At 44.6% G+C, this 25,449-nt stretch overlaps 1 protein-coding gene across 1 annotated transcript in view; it reads left to right on the top strand.

Moving 5' to 3' along the window:
* The window catches only part of LOC308317544 (fibroblast growth factor receptor 1-A-like), a 64,954-nt gene that overhangs the window by 24,107 nt on the left and 15,398 nt on the right, over window positions 1-25,449 (top strand). The window contains exons 3-7 of the mRNA XM_080766631.1: window positions 6,311-6,418; window positions 7,571-7,743; window positions 8,855-8,978; window positions 9,859-10,049; window positions 24,032-24,176. Of these exons, the coding sequence (XP_080622757.1) occupies window positions 6,311-6,418; window positions 7,571-7,743; window positions 8,855-8,978; window positions 9,859-10,049; window positions 24,032-24,176 (741 nt within the window). The remainder of the gene's footprint in view (window positions 1-6,310; window positions 6,419-7,570; window positions 7,744-8,854; window positions 8,979-9,858; window positions 10,050-24,031; window positions 24,177-25,449) is intronic.

The following is a 25,449-nucleotide window of genomic DNA, read 5'->3' on the forward strand; positions in this document are numbered from 1 at the left end:
GTTTTTGAGGGGCGCTATAATATGCCCAGCTTTCCGAGTGGCGCGCTACGAGTGTAGTTAGTTGTCTGTTGGTTTGTATCATTGATGTTGTTCTGTAAAAGTGGTGGTATTATTAGGGGCTTGTTTGTTTGTGTGTGTCGCGACGGAGCGGGGCGGTAGAGTTACTGCTATCTGCGCGCTGGTTGTGGTGGGTGGGCCGGTCTGGTTGTGGTGGGTGGGCCGGTCTGGTTGTGGTGGGTGGGCCGGTCTGGTTGTGGTGGGTGGGCCGGTCTGGTTGTGGTGGGTGGGCCGGTCTGGGCCAAATTCACGCGAAAATGACCGGGGCCGGATTTTTGTCCCAGCCCAGCCCTGAATGGGTTTGTATCAGGGGGGCAGTCAGACAGATATTTCGTGAAGCCACTAAGGAAATCGGGATTTCCTGAAAGTTCATATAATGGCCTGTTGTGGCGCTCATGTCATTGGGCCCAAAAAACCCCATAGAAGTCCATGTATTTGGGCCCAACTTCACCTAGACTGTATTACCTTAATAAACATGGTCATGAATACTTTCTGCTTCCATGCAGTCACTAGTTTAAAGTCTCATTTCTAATGTCATAATATTCTTTTTGGAAAATTATGGTCCCATTTATTTAAAAAATGACCACAAAACCAACTGAGAAGAAGGGGGGGAAGTCCCGCCTCGTTGTCTGGGCCAGCCAATGGGCCAGCTGGGCCCAAACGGATCTAGAAAGATGGCGACTTACAATTCAAGGACTGACAGGCTTCATTTTACGTTCATGTTAGACCCGGGGAGCGATTTGTCCATATTTTTTTTACAGTCTATGGTTTGTATATATAGGAAGGGGGGCGGGGCAGCTAACATGAATATCAAATTATCTAAACACTGAATGGAGCAACTTAATCAGACCAGTAGTGTGTGTCCCAGTGGAAACCTCGTATGAATCTGATCTCAGGTCAGAATGGGTTAACAGATATAGCCTGAGGAGGAGGAGGAGGAGGAGGAGGCGATACAATGGATTCAAAAAGTGAAATATCCCTTTAAGTCCAGAATGTGGGTACTTTTCCCAGCAGTGCTGCCTGTCCAGACACAGATCATTAGTGAGGCAGGCCAGCAGGTGTTGGAGCTGGCCAGACTGCTTGTGGGTAAACGGCTCAGCCAGAAAAATACAAAAAAACAGCATTCAACTTCTATTTTCTCTCTCTCTCTCTCTCTCTCTCTCTGTGTCTCTCTCTCTCTCTCTCTCTCTGTGTCCGTCTGGCCTCTCTCTCTCTCTCTCTCTCTCTCTCTCTCTCTCTCTCTCTCTCTCTCTCTCTCTCTCTCTCTCTCTCTCTCTCTCTGTGTCCGTCTGCCTCTCTCTCTCTCTGCGTCTCTCTCTCCCTCTCTGTCTGTCTCTCTCTCTCTCTCTCTCTCTCTCTCTGTGTCCGTCTGCCTCTCTCTCTCTCTCTCTCTCTCTTTCTCTCTCTCTCTCTTTCTCTCATAAACTCCCCGTGCCTGGATGTGTACTGTATACACCCCCCCCCCCCCCCAAACACCCCCTCTTTGTTCCAGACATCTGGAATCCAGCTGTGTGTAGTATAATATAACATGTGATGTGATACTGTTGTTTTGACTCCATAAATTCCTTGTTTTTTTGTTTTTTTTTTGTATCCTCTGGTCGTTCCGGAAACACGTCATCAAATGTAAAGTGTTTTTTTTCCCGCCCGCTCTCTTCTTTCTTTAACGCATTCTGGGCGGGAACCCCTTTTGGTCTTAACATTATATACGTTATGCTTTAGCTATTGGAAAAATAGCAGATCTACAGCTCATAGCGCGGCCCGAGTGCTATTTTTCAACAGCTAAAAAGCATAACATAATGCCTGAAACACCAAAAGGGGTCCCCGCCCCGTCATGAATGGGATAAACAGTATAAACATGTTTAAACAACAACAACAAGAACGTCTGCTTTGAGTCTCCCCCCCCCCCCCCCCCCCCCCCTCAGCTCTGCATGCTTTTGGTGGAGGTGGTCGACGATGTTTTTGGGTCAAAACGACGTTTTTTAACCACATTCAATCTGGCGTCTCTATTTCTGGGCATAATGTGTGTGTGTGTGTGTGTGTTGTGTGTGTGTGTGTGTGTGTGTGTGTGTGTGTGTGTGTGAGCACATCGACCTTGCTCGTCGAGAGCCATTTGCAGGGTTCAGTGTCTTTGCTGGAGGACACTAACTCTGGGGCCATTTGCAGGGTTCAGTGTCCTGCATCGAGGACACTAACTCTGGGGGCCATTTGCAGGGTTCAGTGTCTTTGCATCGAGGACACTAACTCTGGGGGCCATTTGCAGGGTTCAGTGTCTTGCATCGAGGACACTAACTCTGGGGGCCATTTGCAGGGTTCAGTGTCTTTGCATCGAGGACACTAACTCTGGGGGCCATTTGCAGGGTTCAGTGTCTTGCTGGAGGACACTAACTCTGGGGGCCATTTGCAGGGTTCAGTGTCTTGCTGGAGGACACTAACTCTGGGCCATTTGCAGGGTTCAGTGTCTTGCTGGAGGACACTAACTCTGGGGGCCATTTGCAGGGTTCAGTGTCTTTGCTGGAGGACACTAACTCTGGGGGCCATTTGCAGGGTTTCAGTGTCTTTGCTGGAGGACACTAACTCTGGGGGCCATTTGCAGGGTTCAGTGTCTTGCTGGAGGACACTAACTCTGGGGGCCATTTGCAGGGTTCAGTGTCTTGCTGGAGGACACTAACTCTGGGGGGCCATTTGCAGGGTTCAGTGTCTTGCTGGAGGACACTAACTCTGGGGGCCATTTGCAGGGTTCAGTGTCTTTGCTGGAGGACACTAACTCTGGGGGCCATTTGCAGGGTTCAGTGTCTTTGCTGGAGGACACTAACTCTGGGGGCCATTTGCAGGGTTCAGTGTCTTGCTGGAGGACACTAACTCTGGGGGCCATTTGCAGGGTTCAGTGTCTTGCTGGAGGACACTAACTCTGGGGGCCATTTGCAGGGTTCAGTGTCTTGCTGGAGGACACTAACTCTGGGGGCCATTTGCAGGGTTCAGTGTCCTGCATCGAGGACACTAACTCTGGGGGCCATTTGCAGGGTCAGTGTCCTGCATCGAGGACACTAACTCTGGGGGCCATTTGCAGGGTTCAGTGTCTTGCTGGAGGACACTAACTCTGGGGGCCATTTGCAGGGTTCAGTGTCCTGCATCGAGGACACTAACTCTGGGGGCCATTTGCAGGGTTCAGTGTCTTGCTGGAGGACACTAACTCTGGGGGCCATTTGCAGGGTTCAGTGTCTTGCTGGAGGACACTAACTCTGGGGGCCATTTGCAGGGTTCAGTGTCTTGCATCGAGGACACTAACTCTGGGGGCCATTTGCAGGGTTCAGTGTCTTGCTGGAGGACACTAACTCTGGGGGCCATTTGCAGGTTCAGTGTCTTGCATCGAGGACACTAACTCTGGGGGCCATTTGCAGGGTTCAGTGTCTTGCTGGAGGACACTAACTCTGGGGGCCATTTGCAGGGTTCAGTGTCTTGCTGGAGGACACTAACTCTGGGGGCCATTTGCAGGGTTCAGTGTCTTGCATCGAGGACACTAACTCTGGGGGCCATTTGCAGGGTTCAGTGTCTTGCATCGAGGACACTAAAGGTCATTACACACTGGCGAATTGGCGACGCGATGCGAATAAGCAATCTGAAAATGCGAAATATTTGCCCGGCGAATTTATTCGCGTTTGCCTATACACTGTACACATCTATGCGACGCGTATTGTGCGATTATAGCTCCTCTCCTCTCCCTCCTCCTCTCCTCTCCTCCCCCTCCCGTTTGCTTTGGTATCCTTTCTTTAATAACCCGTATCCAGTACTTCACAGATGGAGGGGGTCCAATTAATTCGTACCGGCCCACATATGTATACAATTGGTACCTGGCCGCGCCCGTGCATGTGGGCATATATTCCGGTTATAAAGTCTTTATTTTCGGGTCAAAAACGGGTCTGCACAGCAGAAATAGCCTAGTGCAAATCTTACCTTTTGATGAGCCTGTTCACTGGTCATTTTAACTTTTTTATATTGCCTATGGTAACTACCATAATAACATCAACACGTCAATTTGACTTGAACAACCAATGTCAATTTGAAGCTATGATTCCTGCTGAGAGAGAGCGAGAGAGAGAGCTCTCTCTATCGCACGTTAAAGAGAGGAGAGAGAGAGAGAGAGAGGAGAGAGAGAGAGAGGGGGGGGGGGTCCAATTGGTACCAAGGCCCCCACCCCACATGGTACAATTGGTACCGGCCGCGCATGTGGGCATATATTCCGGTTATAAAGTATTTATTTTCTGGTCAAAAACGGGTCTGCACAGCAGAAATAGGTTAAAATAGCCTAGTGCAAATCTTAGCTTTTTGATGAGCCTGTTCACTGGTCATTTTAACTTTTTTCAATATTGGCATATTGCCTATGGTAAATACCATAATACATCAACACGTCAATTTGACTTGAACAACCAATGTCAATTTGAAGCTATGATTCCCTGCTGAGAGAGAGAGAGAGAGAGAGAGAGAGAGAGAGAGAGAGAGAGAGAGAGAGAGAGACGCGTCTCTCTCGCTCTCTCTCTCTCTCTCTCTCGCACGTTAAAGAGAGAGGGGGGGGGGGTCGCGTTTGCATCAAGCTAAGCGTACGTTCGTTCAATATAAATGACTAGCCCTGGACGGGCTTACAGCGAGAGACACATTAGCCACATATGGGTCCAGGGCTAATGTGACAGAGCCACATCGCTTCATGGGCGGCCGCATGGTCCAAGTGCCTGCCCTATTTGAGGCTTTTTTATTCATATTCTCTTCCCCGTGGCCGCCGGCCACGGGGAACAAATAAAGAGCGAAAACTGTCGCTTTTTTCGCACATTCGCACATTCGCCACTGATGTGGAGGCTTGCATTGATTTCAATTGCGAATTATTCGCAACGAATAATTCGCAGTCGCCAATTCGCCAGTGTGTAATGACCTTAACTCTGGGGGCCATTTGCAGGGTTCAGTGTCTTTGCATCGAGGACACTAACTCTGGGGGCCATTTGCAGGGTTCAGTGTCTTTGCTGGAGGACACTAACTCTGGGGGAGCCCACAGGGATGGCCTCCATATCCACCTCGAGTCCTGAGCCACTATACCGTGTCAAAAGTATCGTCCAAGATGGTTAAAAAAAAACTGTGAAAATATCAAATGAAACGACCAAAACAACTACAAGCTATCCATCATCGCACAACAACAAAGTACTGTACACACACACACACACACACACACACACACACACACACGCACACACACACACACACACACACACACACACACACACACACACACACACACACACACACACACAGGGCTTTTGGGCTGAAGCCGATTCTAAAAAGCAGTCTTCTTCTTTTTTGAATACTGTACATACTGTACAGAACGGTCAGAACCCCAGGAGGGGGTTCCAGCCCCGGAGCAGCGGTGGCCGAACGGTTTGCGGAGCGGTCTTGATATCGTGAAGGTCGCTATAGTTCGTACCCCCGGACCGGCACGTTAGTAATTACCACCGCTGAAGTGCCCTTAATTGGACAAGACATTGAACCCCTTACCATGAAATGTTCTATATGAGCAGGGCCTGCTGGCTGTAAACAAGTTCTTGAGCTTTAGTCCAGTTACCCTGCAGGGTAAACATGGTAACTTTGCTTTGCTTTGCTTAGCATTAAAGCACCCCGCTCTCTTTTGGTTTGTGTGACCGAGCTGAACTTCTTTGTCGTTAAGAACAAGAAGGAAGTGTTATAGCCTACTGAAAGTGTTCAGGACTTCACTACTAGTGTAAAGAATGAAAAGTAAAATTCCTTAACCCATTCTGAACGGGACCCCATTTTGGTGTTAGCATCATGTTATGCTTTAGCTATTGAAAAATAGCAGATCTACAAGCTCATAGCGCGCTACCGAGTGGCGCGCTACGAGCTTGTAGGTCTGCTATTTTTTGAAAAATCGAAGAACGACTGACATTTTTAGAATCTGTTCTCAGGTCAGAATGGGTTAATCAGACCAGTGTGTGTGGTACATAGAAGTTGATCTATTGAAGATTCTGACCTTCAAAGTACATCATTTTTGTTTTGATTGTATTGCTGTATTGTTGTATTGTTCTTTCTGCTTTGGCAATGTAAACGTATGTTCTCTCATGCCAATAAAGCCCTTTGAATTGAATTGAATTGAATTGAATTGAATTGTGTGTCCAGTGGAAACCTCGTATGAATCTGATCTCAGGTCAGAATGGGTTAACCTTCGTTTAAACGTGTATGCCTCTCTTTTGTTTTTCAGCCGACGTTGTTAAATCATCCGAAGATGAAGACGATGACGATGACGAGTCGTCCTCGGAGGAAAACAAACTGTCCAACGAACTCTCAACAAGCAACGAAAAACTGCAGCGTAAGAAAGTGTCGCCTCTAATAATATATGAGCCTTTTCTCAATTCTCACCAGCCTAATTTATACCGTCACTGTCAAGGCTCATCCATACTCCAGTTTTTGGTGAGAGGTTATCACCGCGGTGTCGTTTTTGAAAGGGTTGGTAAAACTACACCGTTACGTCAGTGGCGGTGATGATCAGCTTATCACCGCGGACACAGACAGACCCATCTCTCTGTTTTTACTATCAGACAAAGTCTTTATCACCCCGTTCACTGATTGGTCTAGATAGAAGGTGGGTAAACCACAGGGAGGCGGGGTCAATCCTTATAAGGACATCACCGCGAGTATGATGGCCTCCACTCTTATCACCGTTTTAGGTGATAAGCTATCACCTAAAACGGTGATAACCTATCACCAAAAACTGGAGTATGTATGAGCCTTTACAGTCACGAGTGGCGTAGTATATATATATATATATATATATATATATATATATATATATATATATATATATATATAGCCGATCTTCAAGCTTTGCAACATGTTGTGACGCAGCGGGTTGTGAGCTTGTAGATCGGCAAATTTGTGTTTTGTTTTTGCGGCTGGTTGTTGTTTTATTCAGCGCTGCAGGCTCCTCGGTGGATCACGTTGTTGTTTTATTCAGCGCTGCAGGCTCCTCGGTGGATCACGTTGTTGTTTTCTTCAGCGCTGCAGGCTCCTCGGTGGATCACGTTGTTGTTTTATTCAGCGCTGCAGGCTCCTCGGTGGATCACGTTGTTGTTTTCTTCAGCGCTGCAGGCTCCTCGGTGGATCACGTTGTTGTTTTCTTCAGCGCTGCAGGCTCCTCGGTGGATCACGTTGTTGTTTTCTTCAGCGCTGCAGGCTCCTCGGTGGATCACGTTGTTGTTTTTATTCAGCGCTGCAGGCTCCTCGGTGGATCACGTTGTTGTTTTCTTCAGCGCTGCAGGCTCCTCGGTGGATCACGTTGTTGTTTATTTTCAGCGCTGCAGGCTCCTCGGTGGATCACGTTGTTGTTTTCTTCAGCGCTGCAGGCTCCTCGGTGGATCACGTTGTTGTTTTATTCAGCGCTGCAGGCTCCTCGGTGGATCACGTTGTTGTTTTCTTCAGCGCTGCAGGCTCCTCGGTGGATCACGTTGTTGTTGTTTTTCAGCGCTGGCTCCTCGGTGGATCACGCCCGAGCGGATGGAGAAGCGTCTCCACGCCGTTCCGACCAGCCGGACGGTGAGGTTCCGCTGCCAGGCCGCGGGGAACCCCGCCCCCTCGCTGCACTGGTACAAGAACGGCCAGGAGTTCCGGAAGGACCAGCGCATCGGGGGCTTCAAGGTGAGTTCAGCTGCAGATAAAATGACTTCCACTGGATCTCTTGTCCACTAGTCCCTTAATCTGACCTGTGTTCTACTGGATCTCTTGTCCACTAGTCCCTTCTGACCTGTGTTCTACTGGATCTCTTGTCCACTAGTCCCTTCTGACCTGTGCTGGTGGTGCCCTGGCCTAAACAGACAGACATGGGGACACACAAAGCTACATAATGGAGACTCTATCATAATATCAGAAATAATTCCCATAATTATAGGCATTTCAAAAACTATCTGTTCAACCTCGGAACAAAAGCCAACAGCCAAGTTGACAAAACCACGACGATAAACTAATTGTTTGTGGGACGAACAGATAATTAGAACAAAAACTTAAAACTGTTTTGCCCTTTGCTTTCTCACCTCTCCAACTCTTTAGTAAATAGAAAATAGGGAGGTAGGGAGGGAGGGAGGGAGAGAGGGAGAGGGGGTAGCCTGGTTAATAAACCAGACTAATATCGCACGGACCGCGGGATATTAGTCTGGGGAGGCTCAGCTTGGATTTCATTTCCAGGGCGGCGGGTTGAAACATTTTCCCTTTGACGCAATTGGTCAGAGCTACTGTCAGTCAAAGGTCTCAAGCATTGAAAGTCACTGTACCAAAGCCCGCCCATATTGCATACCGTGTCCCAATTGGCCGCCCCATTTCTCTGGTGTAGGAAATGGGCGTACAATTGAGCCTCTCCAGACCGTAATCCGCCGGCAGGCAATTTTTTTTGCCAACGGCTGATTCGGTCTGGTTTATTAACCAGGCTAGAGAGGGGGAGGGAGGGAGGGATGGAGGGTTGACGTAGCTGAGTGGGTGGAGAGGCTGTCTGCAAGTCACGGGTTCCACCCAGTCTGTGTCAATGTGCCCCTGAGCAACACATTAACCCCTAACTGCTTCCAGCTTGTAGGTCTGCTATTTTTGAAGAATCGTGAAAAAGTGACACGAAAGTGTTTGAGAACGACTGACATAGAAAAACATATAGCTTTTTTCAAGAAAACAGTCAGGATTTAGAAGACATCTGTATATAGAATCGTTCCCAGGTCAAAATGGGCTAACGGGTTCCGGTTGTGATGTTGACCCGTCTGTCTCACAGATCAGAGAGCACATGTGGACTCTGGTCATGGAGTCGGTGGTTCCGTCCGACAGAGGCAACTACACGTGCGTGGTGCAGAACCCGTACGGCAGCCTCAAGCACACATACCTGCTGGACGTACTCGGTGAGTAGCCTATCCACAACGTTTTGAGGGTTTAAAGGAGAATTCCATGCTAGAATGCTTTCTTATCTTTCTTACCTTTCTTTGTAGTTGTTACGTCCCCACCAAAGAGGTCCAGGTGTTTGTTTGTGCAAAAACTCCTTATTGGCTATTTTCCCTACCATAAGCCCTCAATGAATTGCATTGCATTGAATGGGAATTGAATGGGGCTATGGGGTGTTATGCTAACTTGGGATGTTACTTACATTATGAAGAGAGGATATATACAAATAAATTATAATTTTGAGCGATGGAAATAAGCGAATTAGCACAACACCCCATAGCCCCATTCAATTCCCATTAAATTCAATGCAATTCATTTAGGGCTTATGGTAGGGAAATAGCCAATAAGGAGCTTTTGCACAAAATAACACCTGGACCTCTTTGGTGGGGACGTAACAACTACAAAGAAAGGTAAGAAAGACTTTTAGTATGGAATTCTCCTTTAACCCCTTTTGCTGTTATAGCACCATGTTATGCTTTAGCTATTGAAAAATAGCTAGATCTACAAGCTCATAGCGCGCCACCGAGTGGTAGTAGGTCTGCTATTTAAAAAAAAAAACAAGAACGACTGACATATAGAAACATAGCTTTTTCAGAAAACTGTCTGGATGTAGAAGACTTTTTTTTTTTTTAATCTGATCTCAGGTCAAAATGGGTTAAATCCCCCCCCCCCCCACCCCAAAAAAAAATAGAAAAACCCCCAACAACAACATAAGCTGAAATATAAACATACACGGTTTCTGCCCGATAGTACAGTAACACATTTGCGTGATATTATCGCAAGAATAAATCACTTTGTGTTTTATCTTTTGTTCCCCCCCCCCCCCCCCCCCCCATGCAGAGCGCCAACCACACAGGCCCATCCTCCAGGCCGGCCTGCCAGCCAATCAGACGGCGGCGCTGGGCAGTGACGTGGAGTTTGTGTGCCGCGTGTTCAGCGACCCCCAGCCTCACGTCCAGTGGCTCAAACACATCCGGGTCAACGGCAGCCGGGAGGCGCCGGACGGAGTCCCCTATGTGCGAGTTCTAAAGGTATGTATATATATATCCCATTCTGACCTGAGATCAGATTCATACGAGGTTTCCACCGGACACACACTGGTCTGATTAACCCATTCTGACCTGAGATCAGATTCTAAAAAAATGTCAGTCGTTCTTCTTTTTTGACTTGAGAGCTATACTTTCAAAATGACCAGCGCACAAAGATCTACCCACCGAAAAGATTTAACTCATTGCTGAAGTTGCTTAGTTTAACCCATTCTGACCGGGCACCCATTTTGGTGTCGGCATCATGTTATGCTTTAGCTGTTGAAAAATAGCAGATCTACAAGCTCATATCGCGCCACCGAGTGGCGCGCTACGAGCTTGTAGGTCTGCTATTTTAGAAAAAATCGAAGAGCGACTGACATTTTTTAGAATCTGATCTCAGGTCAGAATGGGTTAATCAGACCAGTGTGTGTCCAGTGGAAACCTGGTATGAATCTGATCTCAGGTCAGAATGGGTTAAAGAACATGACAAACACACTTAGAATGCATGGGAAATATAGGGGGGGGGAAATATTTTTTGTTTTTGTGTGTAACTTTCTATAATGCTACTGATCTTTGTGCTCAACACTCAACACAAACAAAAGTAATCTGTTGTGGGTTAACAGGCGATTTTTTTAAAATAGTCAATCAATCAAGTCACCTTAATTCAAATGTGTCAAATTATATATTTTTATATTACATTATATTTGTTTTAGGGGCCATGGCATGTGATCTACATGCACACACCCGTTTTTATTCAGAGCAACTTGCAATGAGCGTGGCAATGGCATGCTGTACGTTAGAATGCAGAGAGACGGTTTAGTGCCTCAATAAACTACAGGATCCCAAACCACGAACCATCGAAATAACAACCTGTACGACGAAGCCAGAGGATACTACTGTAGGTAAACGGGATCGTTTTTTAACCCATTTTGGGCGGGAACCCCATTTGGTGTTGCATTATGTCATGCTTTAGCTATTGAAAAATAGCAGATCTATAAACTCATAGCGCGCCACCGAGCGGCGCGCAGGCAGGTTTTTCTGCCGTGTGGAGACGTACAGTATGTGTTTCTTTAGATTACTTGAGTCATTGAAACTCTTGTCACACTGTTTACAGCTCTATGGTCTTTCTCCAGTGTGGAGACGCAGGTGAGTCTTAAGACTACCTAACTGGCTGAAACTCTTGTCACACTGTTGACAGTGGTAAGGTTTTTCTCCAGTGTGGATACGCAGGTGAGTCTTAAGACTACCTAACTGGCTGAAACTCTTGTCACACTGTTGACAGTGGTATGGTTTTTCCCCAGTATGGAGACGCAGGTGATTCTTAAGATGACCTGACATACTGAAACTCTTGTCACACTGTTTACACTGGTATGGTTTTTCTCCAGTGTGGACACGCAGGTGAGTCTTAAGACTACCTAACCGGCTGAAACTCTTGTCACACTCTTGACAGTGGAATGGTTTTTCTCCAGTATGGAGACGCAGGTGATTCTTTAGATGACCTAACTGATTGAAACTCTTGTCACACTGTTGACAGTGATATGGTTTTTCTCCAGTATGGAGACGCAGGTGAATCTTAAGATGACCTGACATACTGAAACTCTTGTCACACTGTTTACACTGGTATGGTTTTTCTCCAGTATGGAGACGCAGGTGAATCTTAAGATGACCTGACATACTGAAACTCTTGTCACACTGTTTACACTGGTATGGTTTTTCTCCAGTGTGGTGAAGACGCAGATGAGTCGTAAGACTACCTAACTGGCTGAAACTCTTGTCACACTGTTGACAGTGGTAAGGTTTTTCTCCAGTGTGGAGATGCTGGTGAGTCTTAAGACTACCTAACTGGCTGAAACGCTTGTTACACTGTTGACAGTGGTATGGTTTTTCTCCAGTATGGAGACGCAGGTGAGTCTTAAGATTAAATGACATACTGAAACTCTTCTCACACTGTTGACAGTGGTATGGTTTTTCTCCAGTATGGAGACGCAGGTGAGTCTTAAGACTACCTAACTGGCTGAAACTCTTCTCACACTGTTGACAGTGGTATGGTTTTTCTCCAGTATGGAGACGCAGGTGAGTCTTAAGATAACCTAACTGGCTGAAACTCTTGTCACACTGTTTGCAGGTGTATATTTTCTTTCGTGTGGGACTCGTCTACCTTGGTAGACGGTCGATGACCGTCATACGTTGGTCCGTCCATGTCTCCATGTTTCTGGCTGGCTACGGGGCTGTTGTTGATTGGCTGACAGGCTGCCGAGGGCATCTGTTCGTTCCTCGGCGTTTGGCGGTGGAGGTCGTCGTGGCTCCTCCTCTTCACGTGGTGATGGAAGAAGGTGGAGGCACCGGCAGATGGTTTCCTCTCTTGTTCCTCTCTTCCCTCTTCTATGTTCCTGTCTCTATCTTTTCCCTCTTCTATGTTCCTGTCTCTATCTCTTCCCTCTTCTATGTTCGTGTCTCTATCTTTGTCTCTTCCCTCTTCTATGTTCCTGTCTCTATCTCTTCCCTCTTCTATGTTCCTGTCTCTATCTCTTCCCTCTTCTATGTTCCTGTCTCTATCTTTGTCTCTTCCCTCTTCTATGTTCCTGTCTCTATCTCTTCCCTCTTCTATGTTCCTGTCTCTATCTCTTCCCTCTTCTATGTTCCTGTCTCTATCTTTTCCCTCTTCTATGTTCCTGTCTCTATCTTTTCCCTCTTCTATGTTCCTGTCTCTATCTTCGTCTCTTCCCTCTTCTATGTTCCTGTCTCTATCTCTTCCCTCTTCTATGTTCCTGTCTCTATCTTTTCCCTCTTCTATGTTCCTGTCTCTATCTTTGTCTCTTCTATGTTCCTGTCTCTATCTCTTCCCTCTTCTATGTTCCTGTCTCTATCTCTTCCCTCTTCTATGTTCGTGTCTCTATCTTTGTCTCTTCTATGTTCCTGTCTCTATCTCTTCCCTCTTCTATGTTCCTGTCTCTATCTCTTCCCTCTTCTATGTTCCTGTCTCTATCTCTTCCCTCTTCTATGTTCGTGTCTCTATCTTTGTCTCTTCCCTCTTCTATGTTCCTGTCTCTATCTCTTCCCTCTTCTATGTTCCTGTCTCTATCTCTTCCCTCTTCTATGTTCCTGTCTCTATCTTTTCCCTCTTCTATGTTCCTGTCTCTATCTTTGTCTCTTCCCTCTTCTATGTTCCTGTCTCTATCTCTTCCCTCTTCTATGTTCCTGTCTCTATCTCTTCCCTCTTCTATGTTCCTGTCTCTATCTTTTCCCTCTTCTATGTTCCTGTCTCTATCTCTTCCCTCTTCTATGTTCCTGTCTCTATCTCTTCCCTCTTCTATGTTCCTGTCTCTATCTTTGTCTGTTCCCTCTTCTATGTTCCTGTCTCTATCTTTGTCTCTTCTATGTTCCTGTCTCTATCTTTGTCTCTTCTATGTTCCTGTCTCTATCTCTTCCCTCTTCTATGTTCCTGTCTCTATCTCTTCCCTCTTCTATGTTCCTGTCTCTATCTCTTCCCTCTTCTATGTTCCTGTCTCTATCTTTTCCCTCTTCTATGTTCCTGTCTCTATCTCTTCCCTCTTCTATGTTCCTGTCTCTATCTCTTCCCTCTTCTATGTTCCTGTCTCTATCTCTTCCCTCTTCTATGTTCCTGTCTCTATCTCTTCCCTCTTCTATGTTCCTGTCTCTATCTCTTCCCTCTTCTATGTTCCTGTCTCTATCTTTGTCTGTTCCCTCTTCTATGTTCCTGTCTCTATCTTTTCCCTCTTCTATGTTCCTGTCTCTATCTCTTCCCTCTTCTATGTTCCTGTCTCTATCTCTTCCCTCTTCTATGTTCCTGTCTCTATCTTTTCCCTCTTCTATGTTCCTGTCTCTATCTCTTCCCTCTTCTATGTTCCTGTCTCTATCTCTTCCCTCTTCTATGTTCCTGTCTCTATCTTTTCCCTCTTCTATGTTCCTGTCTCTATCTTTTCCCTCTTCTATGTTCCTGTCTCTATCTCTTCCCTCTTCTATGTTCCTGTCTCTATCTCTTCCCTCTTCTATGTTCCTGTCTCTATCTTTGTCTCTTCTATGTTCCTGTCTCTATCTCTTCCCTCTTCTATGTTCCTGTCTCTATCTCTTCCCTCTTCTATGTTCCTGTCTCTATCTTTGTCTCTTCTATGTTCCTGTCTCTATCTTTGTCTCTTCTATGTTCCTGTCTCTATCTCTTCCCTCTTCTATGTTCCTGTCTCTATCTCTTCCCTCTTCTATGTTCCTGTCTCTATCTTTTCCCTCTTCTATGTTCCTGTCTCTATCTTTGTCTCTTCTATGTTCCTGTCTCTATCTCTTCCCTCTTCTATGTTCCTGTCTCTATCTCTTCCCTCTTCTATGTTCCTGTCTCTATCTTTTCCCTCTTCTATGTTCCTGTCTCTATCTTTGTCTCTTCTATGTTCCTGTCTCTATCTCTTCCCTCTTCTATGTTCCTGTCTCTATCTCTTCCCTCTTCTATGTTCCTGTCTCTATCTTTTCCCTCTTCTATGTTCCTGTCTCTATCTTTGTCTCTTCTATGTTCCTGTCTCTATCTTTTCCCTCTTCTATGTTCCTGTCTCTATCTTTGTCTCTTCTATGTTCCTGTCTCTATCTCTTCCCTCTTCTATGTTCCTGTCTCTATCTTTTCCCTCTTCTATGTTCCTGTCTCTATCTTTGTCTCTTCTATGTTCGTGTCTCTATCTCTTCCCTCTTCTATGTTCGTGTCTCTATCTTTGTCTCTTCCCTCTTCTATGTTCCTGTCTCTATCTCTTCCCTCTTCTATGTTCCTGTCTCTATCTCTTCCCTCTTCTATGTTCCTGTCTCTATCTCTTCCCTCTTCTATGTTCGTGTCTCTATCTTTGTCTCTTCCCTCTTCTATGTTCCTGTCTCTATCTCTTCCCTCTTCTATGTTCCTGTCTCTATCTCTTCCCTCTTCTATGTTCCTGTCTCTATCTTTGTCTCTTCTATGTTCCTGTCTCTATCTCTTCCCTCTTCTATGTTCCTGTCTCTATCTCTTCCCTCTTCTATGTTCCTGTCTCTATCTTTTCCCTCTTCTATGTTCCTGTCTCTATCTTTGTCTCTTCTATGTTCCTGTCTCTATCTCTTCCCTCTTCTATGTTCCTGTCTCTATCTCTTCCCTCTTCTATGTTCCTGTCTCTATCTTTTCCCTCTTCTATGTTCCTGTCTCTATCTTTGTCTCTTCTATGTTCCTGTCTCTATCTTTTCCCTCTTCTATGTTCCTGTCTCTATCTTTGTCTCTTCTATGTTCGTGTCTCTATCTCTTCCCTCTTCTATGTTCGTGTCTCTATCTTTGTCTCTTCCCTCTTCTATGTTCCTGTCTCTATCTCTTCCCTCTTCTATGTTCCTGTCTCTATCTCTTCCCTCTTCTATGTTCCTGTCTCTATCTCTTCCCTCTTCTATGTTCGTGTCTCTATCTTTGTCTCTTCCCTCTTCTATGTTCCTGTCTCTATCTCTTCCCTCTTCTATGTTCCTGTCTCTATCTCTTCCCTCTTCTATGTTCCTGTCTCTATCTCTTCCCTCTTCTATGTTCGTGTCTCTATCTTTGTCTCTTCCCTCTTCTATGTTCCTGTCTCTATCTCTTCCCTCTTCTATGTTCCTGTCTCTATCTCTTCCCTCTTCTATGTTCCTGTCTCTATCTTTTCCCTCTTCTATGTTCCTGTCTCTATCTCTTCCCTCTTCTATGTTCCTGTCTCTATCTTTTCCCTCTTCTATGTTCCTGTCTCTATCTCTTCCCTCTTCTATGTTCCTGTCTCTATCTCTTCCCTCTTCTATGTTCCTGTCTCTATCTTCGTCTCTTCCCTCTTCTATGTTCCTGTCTCTATCTCTTCCCTCTTCTATGTTCCTGTCTCTATCTCTTCCCTCTTCTATGTTCCTGTCTCTATCTCTTCCCTCTTCTATGTTCCTGTCTCTATCTTTTCCCTCTTCTATGTTCCTGTCTCTATCTCTTCCCTCTTCTATGTTCCTGTCTCTATCTTTTCCCTCTTCTATGTTCCTGTCTCTATCTCTTCCCTCTTCTATGTTCCTGTCTCTATCTTTTCCCTCTTCTATGTTCCTGTCTCTATCTTTGTCTCTTCCCTCTTCTATGTTCCTGTCTCTATCTCTTCCCTCTTCTATGTTCCTGTCTCTATCTCTTCCCTCTTCTATGTTCCTGTCTCTATCTTTGTCTCTTCCCTCTTCTATGTTCCTGTCTCTATCTCTTCCCTCTTCTATGTTCCTGTCTCTATCTTCGTCTCTTCCCTCTTCTATGTTCCTGTCTCTATCTCTTCCCTCTTCTATGTTCCTGTCTCTATCTTTTCCCTCTTCTATGTTCCTGTCTCTATCTTTTCCCTCTTCTATGTTCCTGTCTCTATCTCTTCCCTCTTCTATGTTCCTGTCTCTATCTTTTCCCTCTTCTATGTTCCTGTCTCTATCTCTTCCCTCTTCTATGTTCCTGTCTCTATCTTTTCCCTCTTCTATGTTCCTGTCTCTATCTTTTCCCTCTTCTATGTTCCTGTCTCTATCTCTTCCCTCTTCTATGTTCCTGTCTCTATCTCTTCCCTCTTCTATGTTCCTGTCTCTATCTTTTCCCTCTTCTATGTTCCTGTCTCTATCTTTTCCCTCTTCTATGTTCCTGTCTCTATCTTTTCCCTCTTCTATGTTCCTGTCTCTATCTTCGTCTCTTCCCTCTTCTATGTTCCTGTCTCTATCTCTTCCCTCTTCTATGTTCCTGTCTCTATCTTTTCCCTCTTCTATGTTCCTGTCTCTATCTTTGTCTCTTCTATGTTCCTGTCTCTATCTTTTCCCTCTTCTATGTTCCTGTCTCTATCTTTGTCTCTTCTATGTTCGTGTCTCTATCTCTTCCCTCTTCTATGTTCGTGTCTCTATCTTTGTCTCTTCTATGTTCCTGTCTCTATCTCTTCCCTCTTCTATGTTCCTGTCTCTATCTCTTCCCTCTTCTATGTTCCTGTCTCTATCTCTTCCCTCTTCTATGTTCCTGTCTCTATCTTTGTCTCTTCCCTCTTCTATGTTCCTGTCTCTATCTTTGTCTCTTCCCTCTTCTATGTTCCTGTCTCTATCTTCGTCTCTTCCCTCTTCTATGTTCCTGTCTCTATCTCTTCCCTCTTCTATGTTCGTGTCTCTATCTTTGTCTCTTCCCTCTTCTATGTTCCTGTCTCTATCTTCGTCTCTTCCCTCTTCTATGTTCCTGTCTCTATCTCTTCCCTCTTCTATGTTCCTGTCTCTATCTTTGTCTCTTCCCTCTTCTATGTTCCTGTCTCTATCTTCGTCTCTTCCCTCTTCTATGTTCCTGTCTCTATCTCTTCCCTCTTCTATGTTCCTGTCTCTATCTTTGTCTCTTCCCTCTTCTATGTTCCTGTCTCTATCTTCGTCTCTTCCCTCTTCTATGTTCCTGTCTCTATCTCTTCCCTCTTCTATGTTCGTGTCTCTATCTTCGTCTCTTCCCTCTTCTATGTTCCTGTCTCTATCTCTTCCCTCTTCTATGTTCCTGTCTCTATCTCTTCCCTCTTCTATGTTCCTGTCTCTATCTTTTCCCTCTTCTATGTTCCTGTCTCTATCTTTGTCTCTTCCCTCTTCTATGTTCCTGTCTCTATCTCTTCCCTCTTCTATGTTCCTGTCTCTATCTCTTCCCTCTTCTATGTTCCTGTCTCTATCTTTTCCCTCTTCTATGTTCCTGTCTCTATCTTTTCCCTCTTCTATGTTCCTGTCTCTATCTCTTCCCTCTTCTATGTTCCTGTCTCTATCTCTTCCCTCTTCTATGTTCCTGTCTCTATCTTTTCCCTCTTCTATGTTCCTGTCTCTATCTCTTCCCTCTTCTATGTTCCTGTCTCTATCTCTTCCCTCTTCTATGTTCCTGTCTCTATCTTTTCCCTCTTCTATGTTCCTGTCTCTATCTCTTCCCTCTTCTATGTTCCTGTCTCTATCTCTTCCCTCTTCTATGTTCCTGTCTCTATCTCTTCCCTCTTCTATGTTCCTGTCTCTATCTCTTCCCTCTTCTATGTTCCTGTCTCTATCTCTTCCCTCTTCTATGTTCCTGTCTCTATCTCTTCCCTCTTCTATGTTCCTGTCTCTATCTTTGTCTGTTCCCTCTTCTATGTTCCTGTCTCTATCTCTTCCCTCTTCTATGTTCCTGTCTCTATCTCTTCCCTCTTCTATGTTCCTGTCTCTATCTCTTCCCTCTTCTATGTTCCTGTCTCTATCTCTTCCCTCTTCTATGTTCCTGTCTCTATCTTTGTCTGTTCCCTCTTCTATGTTCCTGTCTCTATCTCTTCCCTCTTCTATGTTCCTGTCTCTATCTCTTCCCTCTTCTATGTTCCTGTCTCTATCTCTTCCCTCTTCTATGTTCCTGTCTCTATCTTTTCCCTCTTCTATGTTCCTGTCTCTATCTCTTCCCTCTTCTATGTTCCTGTCTCTATCTCTTCCCTCTTCTATGTTCCTGTCTCTATCTCTTCCCTCTTCTATGTTCCTGTCTCTATCTCTTCCCTCTTCTATGTTCCTGTCTCTATCTCTTCCCTCTTCTATGTTCCTGTCTCTATCTCTTCCCTCTTCTATGTTCCTGTCTCTATCTTTGTCTGTTCCCTCTTCTATGTTCCTGTCTCTATCTCTTCCCTCTTCTATGTTCCTGTCTCTATCTCTTCCCTCTTCTATGTTCCTGTCTCTATCTTTTCCCTCTTCTATGTTCCTGTCTCTATCTCTTCCCTCTTCTATGTTCCTGTCTCTATCTCTTCCCTCTTCTATGTTCCTGTCTCTATCTCTTCCCTCTTCTATGTTCCTGTCTCTATCTTTGTCTCTTCTATGTTCCTGTCTCTATCTCTTCCCTCTTCTATGTTCCTGTCTCTATCTCTTCCCTCTTCTATGTTCCTGTCTCTATCTTTTCCCTCTTCTATGTTCCTGTCTCTATCTTTGTCTCTTCTATGTTCCTGTCTCTATCTCTTCCCTCTTCTATGTTCCTGTCTCTATCTTTTCCCTCTTCTATGTTCCTGTCTCTATCTTTTCCCTCTTCTATGTTCCTGTCTCTATCTCTTCCCTCTTCTATGTTCCTGTCTCTATCTCTTCCCTCTTCTATGTTCCTGTCTCTATCTTTGTCTCTTCTATGTTCCTGTCTCTATCTCTTCCCTCTTCTATGTTCCTGTCTCTATCTCTTCCCTCTTCTATGTTCCTGTCTCTATCTTTTCCCTCTTCTATGTTCCTGTCTCTATCTTTGTCTCTTCTATGTTCCTGTCTCTATCTTTTCCCTCTTCTATGTTCCTGTCTCTATCTTTGTCTCTTCTATGTTCGTGTCTCTATCTCTTCCCTCTTCTATGTTCGTGTCTCTATCTTTGTCTCTTCCCTCTTCTATGTTCCTGTCTCTATCTCTTCCCTCTTCTATGTTCCTGTCTCTATCTCTTCCCTCTTCTATGTTCCTGTCTCTATCTTTTCCCTCTTCTATGTTCCTGTCTCTATCTCTTCCCTCTTCTATGTTCCTGTCTCTATCTTTTCCCTCTTCTATGTTCCTGTCTCTATCTCTTCCCTCTTCTATGTTCCTGTCTCTATCTTTTCCCTCTTCTATGTTCCTGTCTCTATCTCTTCCCTCTTCTATGTTCCTGTCTCTATCTCTTCCCTCTTCTATGTTCCTGTCTCTATCTTCGTCTCTTCCCTCTTCTATGTTCCTGTCTCTATCTCTTCCCTCTTCTATGTTCCTGTCTCTATCTCTTCCCTCTTCTATGTTCCTGTCTCTATCTCTTCCCTCTTCTATGTTCCTGTCTCTATCTTTTCCCTCTTCTATGTTCCTGTCTCTATCTCTTCCCTCTTCTATGTTCCTGTCTCTATCTTTTCCCTCTTCTATGTTCCTGTCTCTATCTTTTCCCTCTTCTATGTTCCTGTCTCTATCTCTTCCCTCTTCTATGTTCCTGTCTCTATCTTTTCCCTCTTCTATGTTCCTGTCTCTATCTCTTCCCTCTTCTATGTTCCTGTCTCTATCTTTGTCTCTTCCCTCTTCTATGTTCCTGTCTCTATCTTTTCCCTCTTCTATGTTCCTGTCTCTATCTTTGTCTCTTCCCTCTTCTATGTTCCTGTCTCTATCTTTTCCCTCTTCTATGTTCCTGTCTCTATCTTTGTCTCTTCCCTCTTCTATGTTCCTGTCTCTATCTCTTCCCTCTTCTATGTTCCTGTCTCTATCTTTGTCTCTTCTATGTTCCTGTCTCTATCTCTTCCCTCTTCTATGTTCCTGTCTCTATCTCTTCCCTCTTCTATGTTCCTGTCTCTATCTTTTCCCTCTTCTATGTTCCTGTCTCTATCTTTTCCCTCTTCTATGTTCCTGTCTCTATCTTCGTCTCTTCCCTCTTCTATGTTCCTGTCTCTATCTTTTCCCTCTTCTATGTTCCTGTCTCTATCTTCGTCTCTTCCCTCTTCTATGTTCCTGTCTCTATCTTTTCCCTCTTCTATGTTCCTGTCTCTATCTTCGTCTCTTCCCTCTTCTATGTTCCTGTCTCTATCTTTTCCCTCTTCTATGTTCCTGTCTCTATCTTCGTCTCTTCCCTCTTCTATGTTCCTGTCTCTATCTTTGTCTGTTCCCTCTTCTATGTTCCTGTCTCTATCTCTTCCCTCTTCTATGTTCCTGTCTCTATCTTTTCCCTCTTCTATGTTCCTGTCTCTATCTTTTCCCTCTTCTATGTTCCTGTCTCTATCTCTTCCCTCTTCTATGTTCCTGTCTCTATCTCTTCCCTCTTCTATGTTCCTGTCTCTATCTTTGTCTCTTCTATGTTCCTGTCTCTATCTTTGTCTCTTCCCTCTTCTATGTTCCTGTCTCTATCTTCGTCTCTTCCCTCTTCTATGTTCGTGTCTCTATCTTTGTCTCTTCCCTCTTCTATGTTCCTGTCTCTATCTTCGTCTCTTCCCTCTTCTATGTTCGTGTCTCTATCTTTGTCTCTTCCCTCTTCTATGTTCCTGTCTCTATCTTTGTCTCTTCCCTCTTCTATGTTCCTGTCTCTATCTTCGTCTCTTCCCTCTTCTATGTTCGTGTCTCTATCTTTGTCTCTTCCCTCTTCTATGTTCCTGTCTCTATCTCTTCCCTCTTCTATGTTCCTGTCTCTATCTTTTCCCTCTTCTATGTTCCTGTCTCTATCTCTTCCCTCTTCTATGTTCCTGTCTCTATCTTTTCCCTCTTCTATGTTCCTGTCTCTATCTTTTCCCTCTTCTATGTTCCTGTCTCTATCTTTGTCTGTTCCCTCTTCTATGTTCCTGTCTCTATCTTTGTCTCTTCTATGTTCCTGTCTCTATCTTTGTCTCTTCCCTCTTCTATGTTCCTGTCTCTATCTCTTCCCTCTTCTATGTTCCTGTCTCTATCTCTTCCCTCTTCTATGTTCCTGTCTCTATCTTTTCCCTCTTCTATGTTCCTGTCTCTATCTCTTCCCTCTTCTATGTTCCTGTCTCTATCTTTTCCCTCTTCTATGTTCCTGTCTCTATCTTCGTCTCTTCCCTCTTCTATGTTCCTGTCTCTATCTCTTCCCTCTTCTATGTTCCTGTCTCTATCTTCGTCTCTTCCCTCTTCTATGTTCCTGTCTCTATCTTTTCCCTCTTCTATGTTCCTGTCTCTATCTTTGTCTCTTCTATGTTCCTGTCTCTATCTTTGTCTCTTCCCTCTTCTATGTTCCTGTCTCTATCTTTTCCCTCTTCTATGTTCCTGTCTCTATCTTTGTCTCTTCTATGTTCCTGTCTCTATCTTTGTCTCTTCTATGTTCCTGTCTCTATCTTTGTCTCTTCTATGTTCCTGTCTCTATCTTTGTCTCTTCCCTCTTCTATGTTCCTGTCTCTATCTTTTCCCTCTTCTATGTTCCTGTCTCTATCTTTGTCTCTTCTATGTTCCTGTCTCTATCTTTGTCTCTTCTATGTTCCTGTCTCTATCTTTGTCTCTTCCCTCTTCTATGTTCCTGTCTCTATCTTTGTCTCTTCCCTCTTCTATGTTCCTGTCTCTATCTTCGTCTCTTCCCTCTTCTATGTTCCTGTCTCTATCTCTTCCCTCTTCTATGTTCCTGTCTCTATCTCTTCCCTCTTCTATGTTCGTGTCTCTATCTTTGTCTCTTCCCTCTTCTATGTTCCTGTCTCTATCTCTTCCCTCTTCTATGTTCCTGTCTCTATCTCTTCCCTCTTCTATGTTCCTGTCTCTATCTCTTCCCTCTTCTATGTTCCTGTCTCTATCTTTGTCTCTTCTATGTTCGTGTCTCTATCTTTGTCTCTTCCCTCTTCTATGTTCCTGTCTCTATCTTCGTCTCTTCCCTCTTCTATGTTCCTGTCTCTATCTTTTCCCTCTTCTATGTTCGTGTCTCTATCTTTGTCTCTTCTATGTTCCTGTCTCTATCTTTTCCCTCTTCTATGTTCCTGTCTCTATCTCTTCCCTCTTCTATGTTCCTGTCTCTATCTTTGTCTCTTCTATGTTCCTGTCTCTATCTTTTCCCTCTTCTATGTTCCTGTCTCTATCTCTTCCCTCTTCTATGTTCGTGTCTCTATCTTTGTCTCTTCCCTCTTCTATGTTCCTGTCTCTATCTTTTCCCTCTTCTATGTTCCTGTCTCTATCTTTGTCTCTTCCCTCTTCTATGTTCCTGTCTCTATCTCTTCCCTCTTCTATGTTCCTGTCTCTATCTCTTCCCTCTTCTATGTTCCTGTCTCTATCTCTTCCCTCTTCTATGTTCCTGTCTCTATCTTTGTCTCTTCCCTCTTCTATGTTCCTGTCTCTATCTTTTCCCTCTTCTATGTTCCTGTCTCTATCTCTTCCCTCTTCTATGTTCCTGTCTCTATCTTTTCCCTCTTCTATGTTCCTGTCTCTATCTTTTCCCTCTTCTATGTTCCTGTCTCTATATTCGTCTCTCTTAGGTAAAAGGTCCTTAAAGGTAAAGTGTAGCAACGATCCATGTGAGTGGGTCTGTTGGAGTATTTTATAATGGGGGACGGCGGCTTCTTTCATGCCGTTCAGGTTATCCTGATGATGTCAGAGTGACGTGTCGTCATTTCCACGTATGGATATCCAGTTGATGATGTCAGTAGGTTTCAGCTCCATATATGGAGATCCAGGTGATCTATGGAATATGGTGATGTCAGCCCTCTTATGGAGATGATGTCACCCTTCATCGTGATGAAGCCCGCCCTACTCTGTCAGACTGTCTCTGATTGGCTTACCCTGAAATCTGGCCCTACGTTAGCCAATCAATGACCTCTTCGGCGACGTGCTTTGTTCATGTTGGGTTGTGAAGCCATGTGGGCTCAGAGACTAGTATGAGAGGCAGAGCACTCTGTCAACACAGAGCCATTGAGTCATGGTTGAGACGAAGCAGTGAAAGGTCCTGAAAGATACATAACGTCAGTCTTATACCCAATGGCAATACCCAATCTCTCTGTTTCATGAACACAAGTCTGCTGTATTTTATACCTCACACTTGAAATGCTTACCAGTAAGACGCGCAAACGCGGGAAGCGAACGCAGCTCGTACATATTTGGGTTTTTTTAAGATTTATTTTTAAGTTATTCTTTTTTTAAGTTAAGTTTTTTTTAAGTTAAGTTTTTAACTTAGCCATAACCATATAAGGAGTCCCCAAAGCAGCTATACGTCCAAATATGGAGTGTGTTGCATCAATCACAAACAAATCACTCAGCTCCATATATGGGCACAAAGGGGGGACACACGGACACACACACACAGACAGACAGACATGATCTGCTAGGTCTCATAGTAAGTGCTCACTGTGTTCGCAACTAGTATGAGGTATAAAAACAGAGTAACGTTTGATCAGTCACTCTGCCGTTGAACTGTAGTAGAAGAGGTGTGCCTGGTGAGGTGTTTAAACCCCGCCGCTACGTCGAGTCTTGGATTGCATTTGGATGGTTTGATACCCCGTGCCCTCATGCCTGTTTGGTGTGAGGTAACGCGTATGAGTATCGAAGTTTTATTGCGGACATTGTGTGTGTTGTGTGTGTGTGTGTGTGTGTGTGTGTGTGTGTGTGTGTGTCGCTCTCTCAGACCGCTGGAGTGAACTCGACAGACAAGGAGATGGAGGTTCTGACTCTGAAGAACATCAGCGTGGACGATGCGGGAGAGTACACCTGCCTGGCCGGGAACTCCATCGGGGTGTCGCACCACTCTGCCTGGCTCCACCTGGTCAAAGGTAGGGCGTGTATTTATGTGCAGTGTAATATGTGGTTTTAGATATTTTAGATTGTAGCAGTGAGCCTGTTGTCTCTGATGTCATGGACACTGGTCTCACTACCTTCCTGGACTACAATTCCCATAATTCTTTGGTGCACTGCTCCTCCCTGTGGATAGGGGGGAGAGCTGTCTTACCGAGACAACATGTAGTCCAGGAAGGAAGTGAGCCCAGTGTCCATGACATCAGAGACACCGGGCTCACTGCTACAATCTAAAATATCTAAAACCACATATTACACACATAAAGACCCCCAGGAAAGTGTTCTAAAGCTTCTAAACGTCATTAACATATATATTTTTGCAAAAAGGGTGAAGTGTCCCTTTAACGTGTAAAAACAAAAAAAAAAGTCATTTCAGAGCCACGCTAATCTAGCTCTCACTCCTAGACTCCTGGACAAAATGAGAGTGTTGTTAAAAATAATCAAAAAAGATAATACAGGATGGAAAACAGTCCAAAGTACAGTTTGACCAAGCTCATCTTCAAAAGCTCATTAACCCATTCTGACCTGAGATCAGATTCATACGAGGTTTCCACTGGACACACACTGGTCTGATTAACCCATTCTGACCTGAGATCAGATTAAAAAAAATGTCAGTCGTTCTTCGATTTTTCAAAAATAGCAGACCTACAAGCTCGTAGCGCGCCACTCGGTGGCGCGCTATGAGCTTGTAGATCTGCTATTTTTCAATAGCTAAAGCATAACATGATGCTAACACCAAAAGGGGTTCCCGGTCAGAATGGGTTAAAGAAAAATCACTTTGAAAGAATATATATTCATTTTTACGATTTTTCTGCTATTTTTCAATAGCTAAATTATAACATAATGTTTAAAACACCAAAAGGGGTTCTCGCCCAAAATGCCCTCACCAAATGGAACCAAGATGGACCCGTAAGGGTCCATGCATTTGGTTGCATTAATTCGTACACTCTTACAGAGCCATAATTGGGGTCCATTTGGTTCCACACTGATTCAGATGATATCTCCTACAGTACTAAAAGTACGGTGTACGGAAGAACGAGAGAAACATTCCATTCTTCAGATAAGACGTTTCAACCAAACTCTCCCTATAATCACGCTAATGAGGGCACCATGACCTGAAATGCCAAAAATGGTAAATGGTAAATGGTGCATTTATATAGCGCCTTTATCCAAGGCGCTTTACATAGATTGTGCATTACATTCACCCATTCATACACCGATGGCAGCGGAAACCATGCAAGGCACCAACTA

Source organism: Protomyctophum bolini (assembly GCF_963924005.1).
Source record: "Protomyctophum bolini genome assembly, chromosome: 6".
NCBI lineage: Eukaryota > Metazoa > Chordata > Actinopteri > Myctophiformes > Myctophidae > Protomyctophum > Protomyctophum bolini.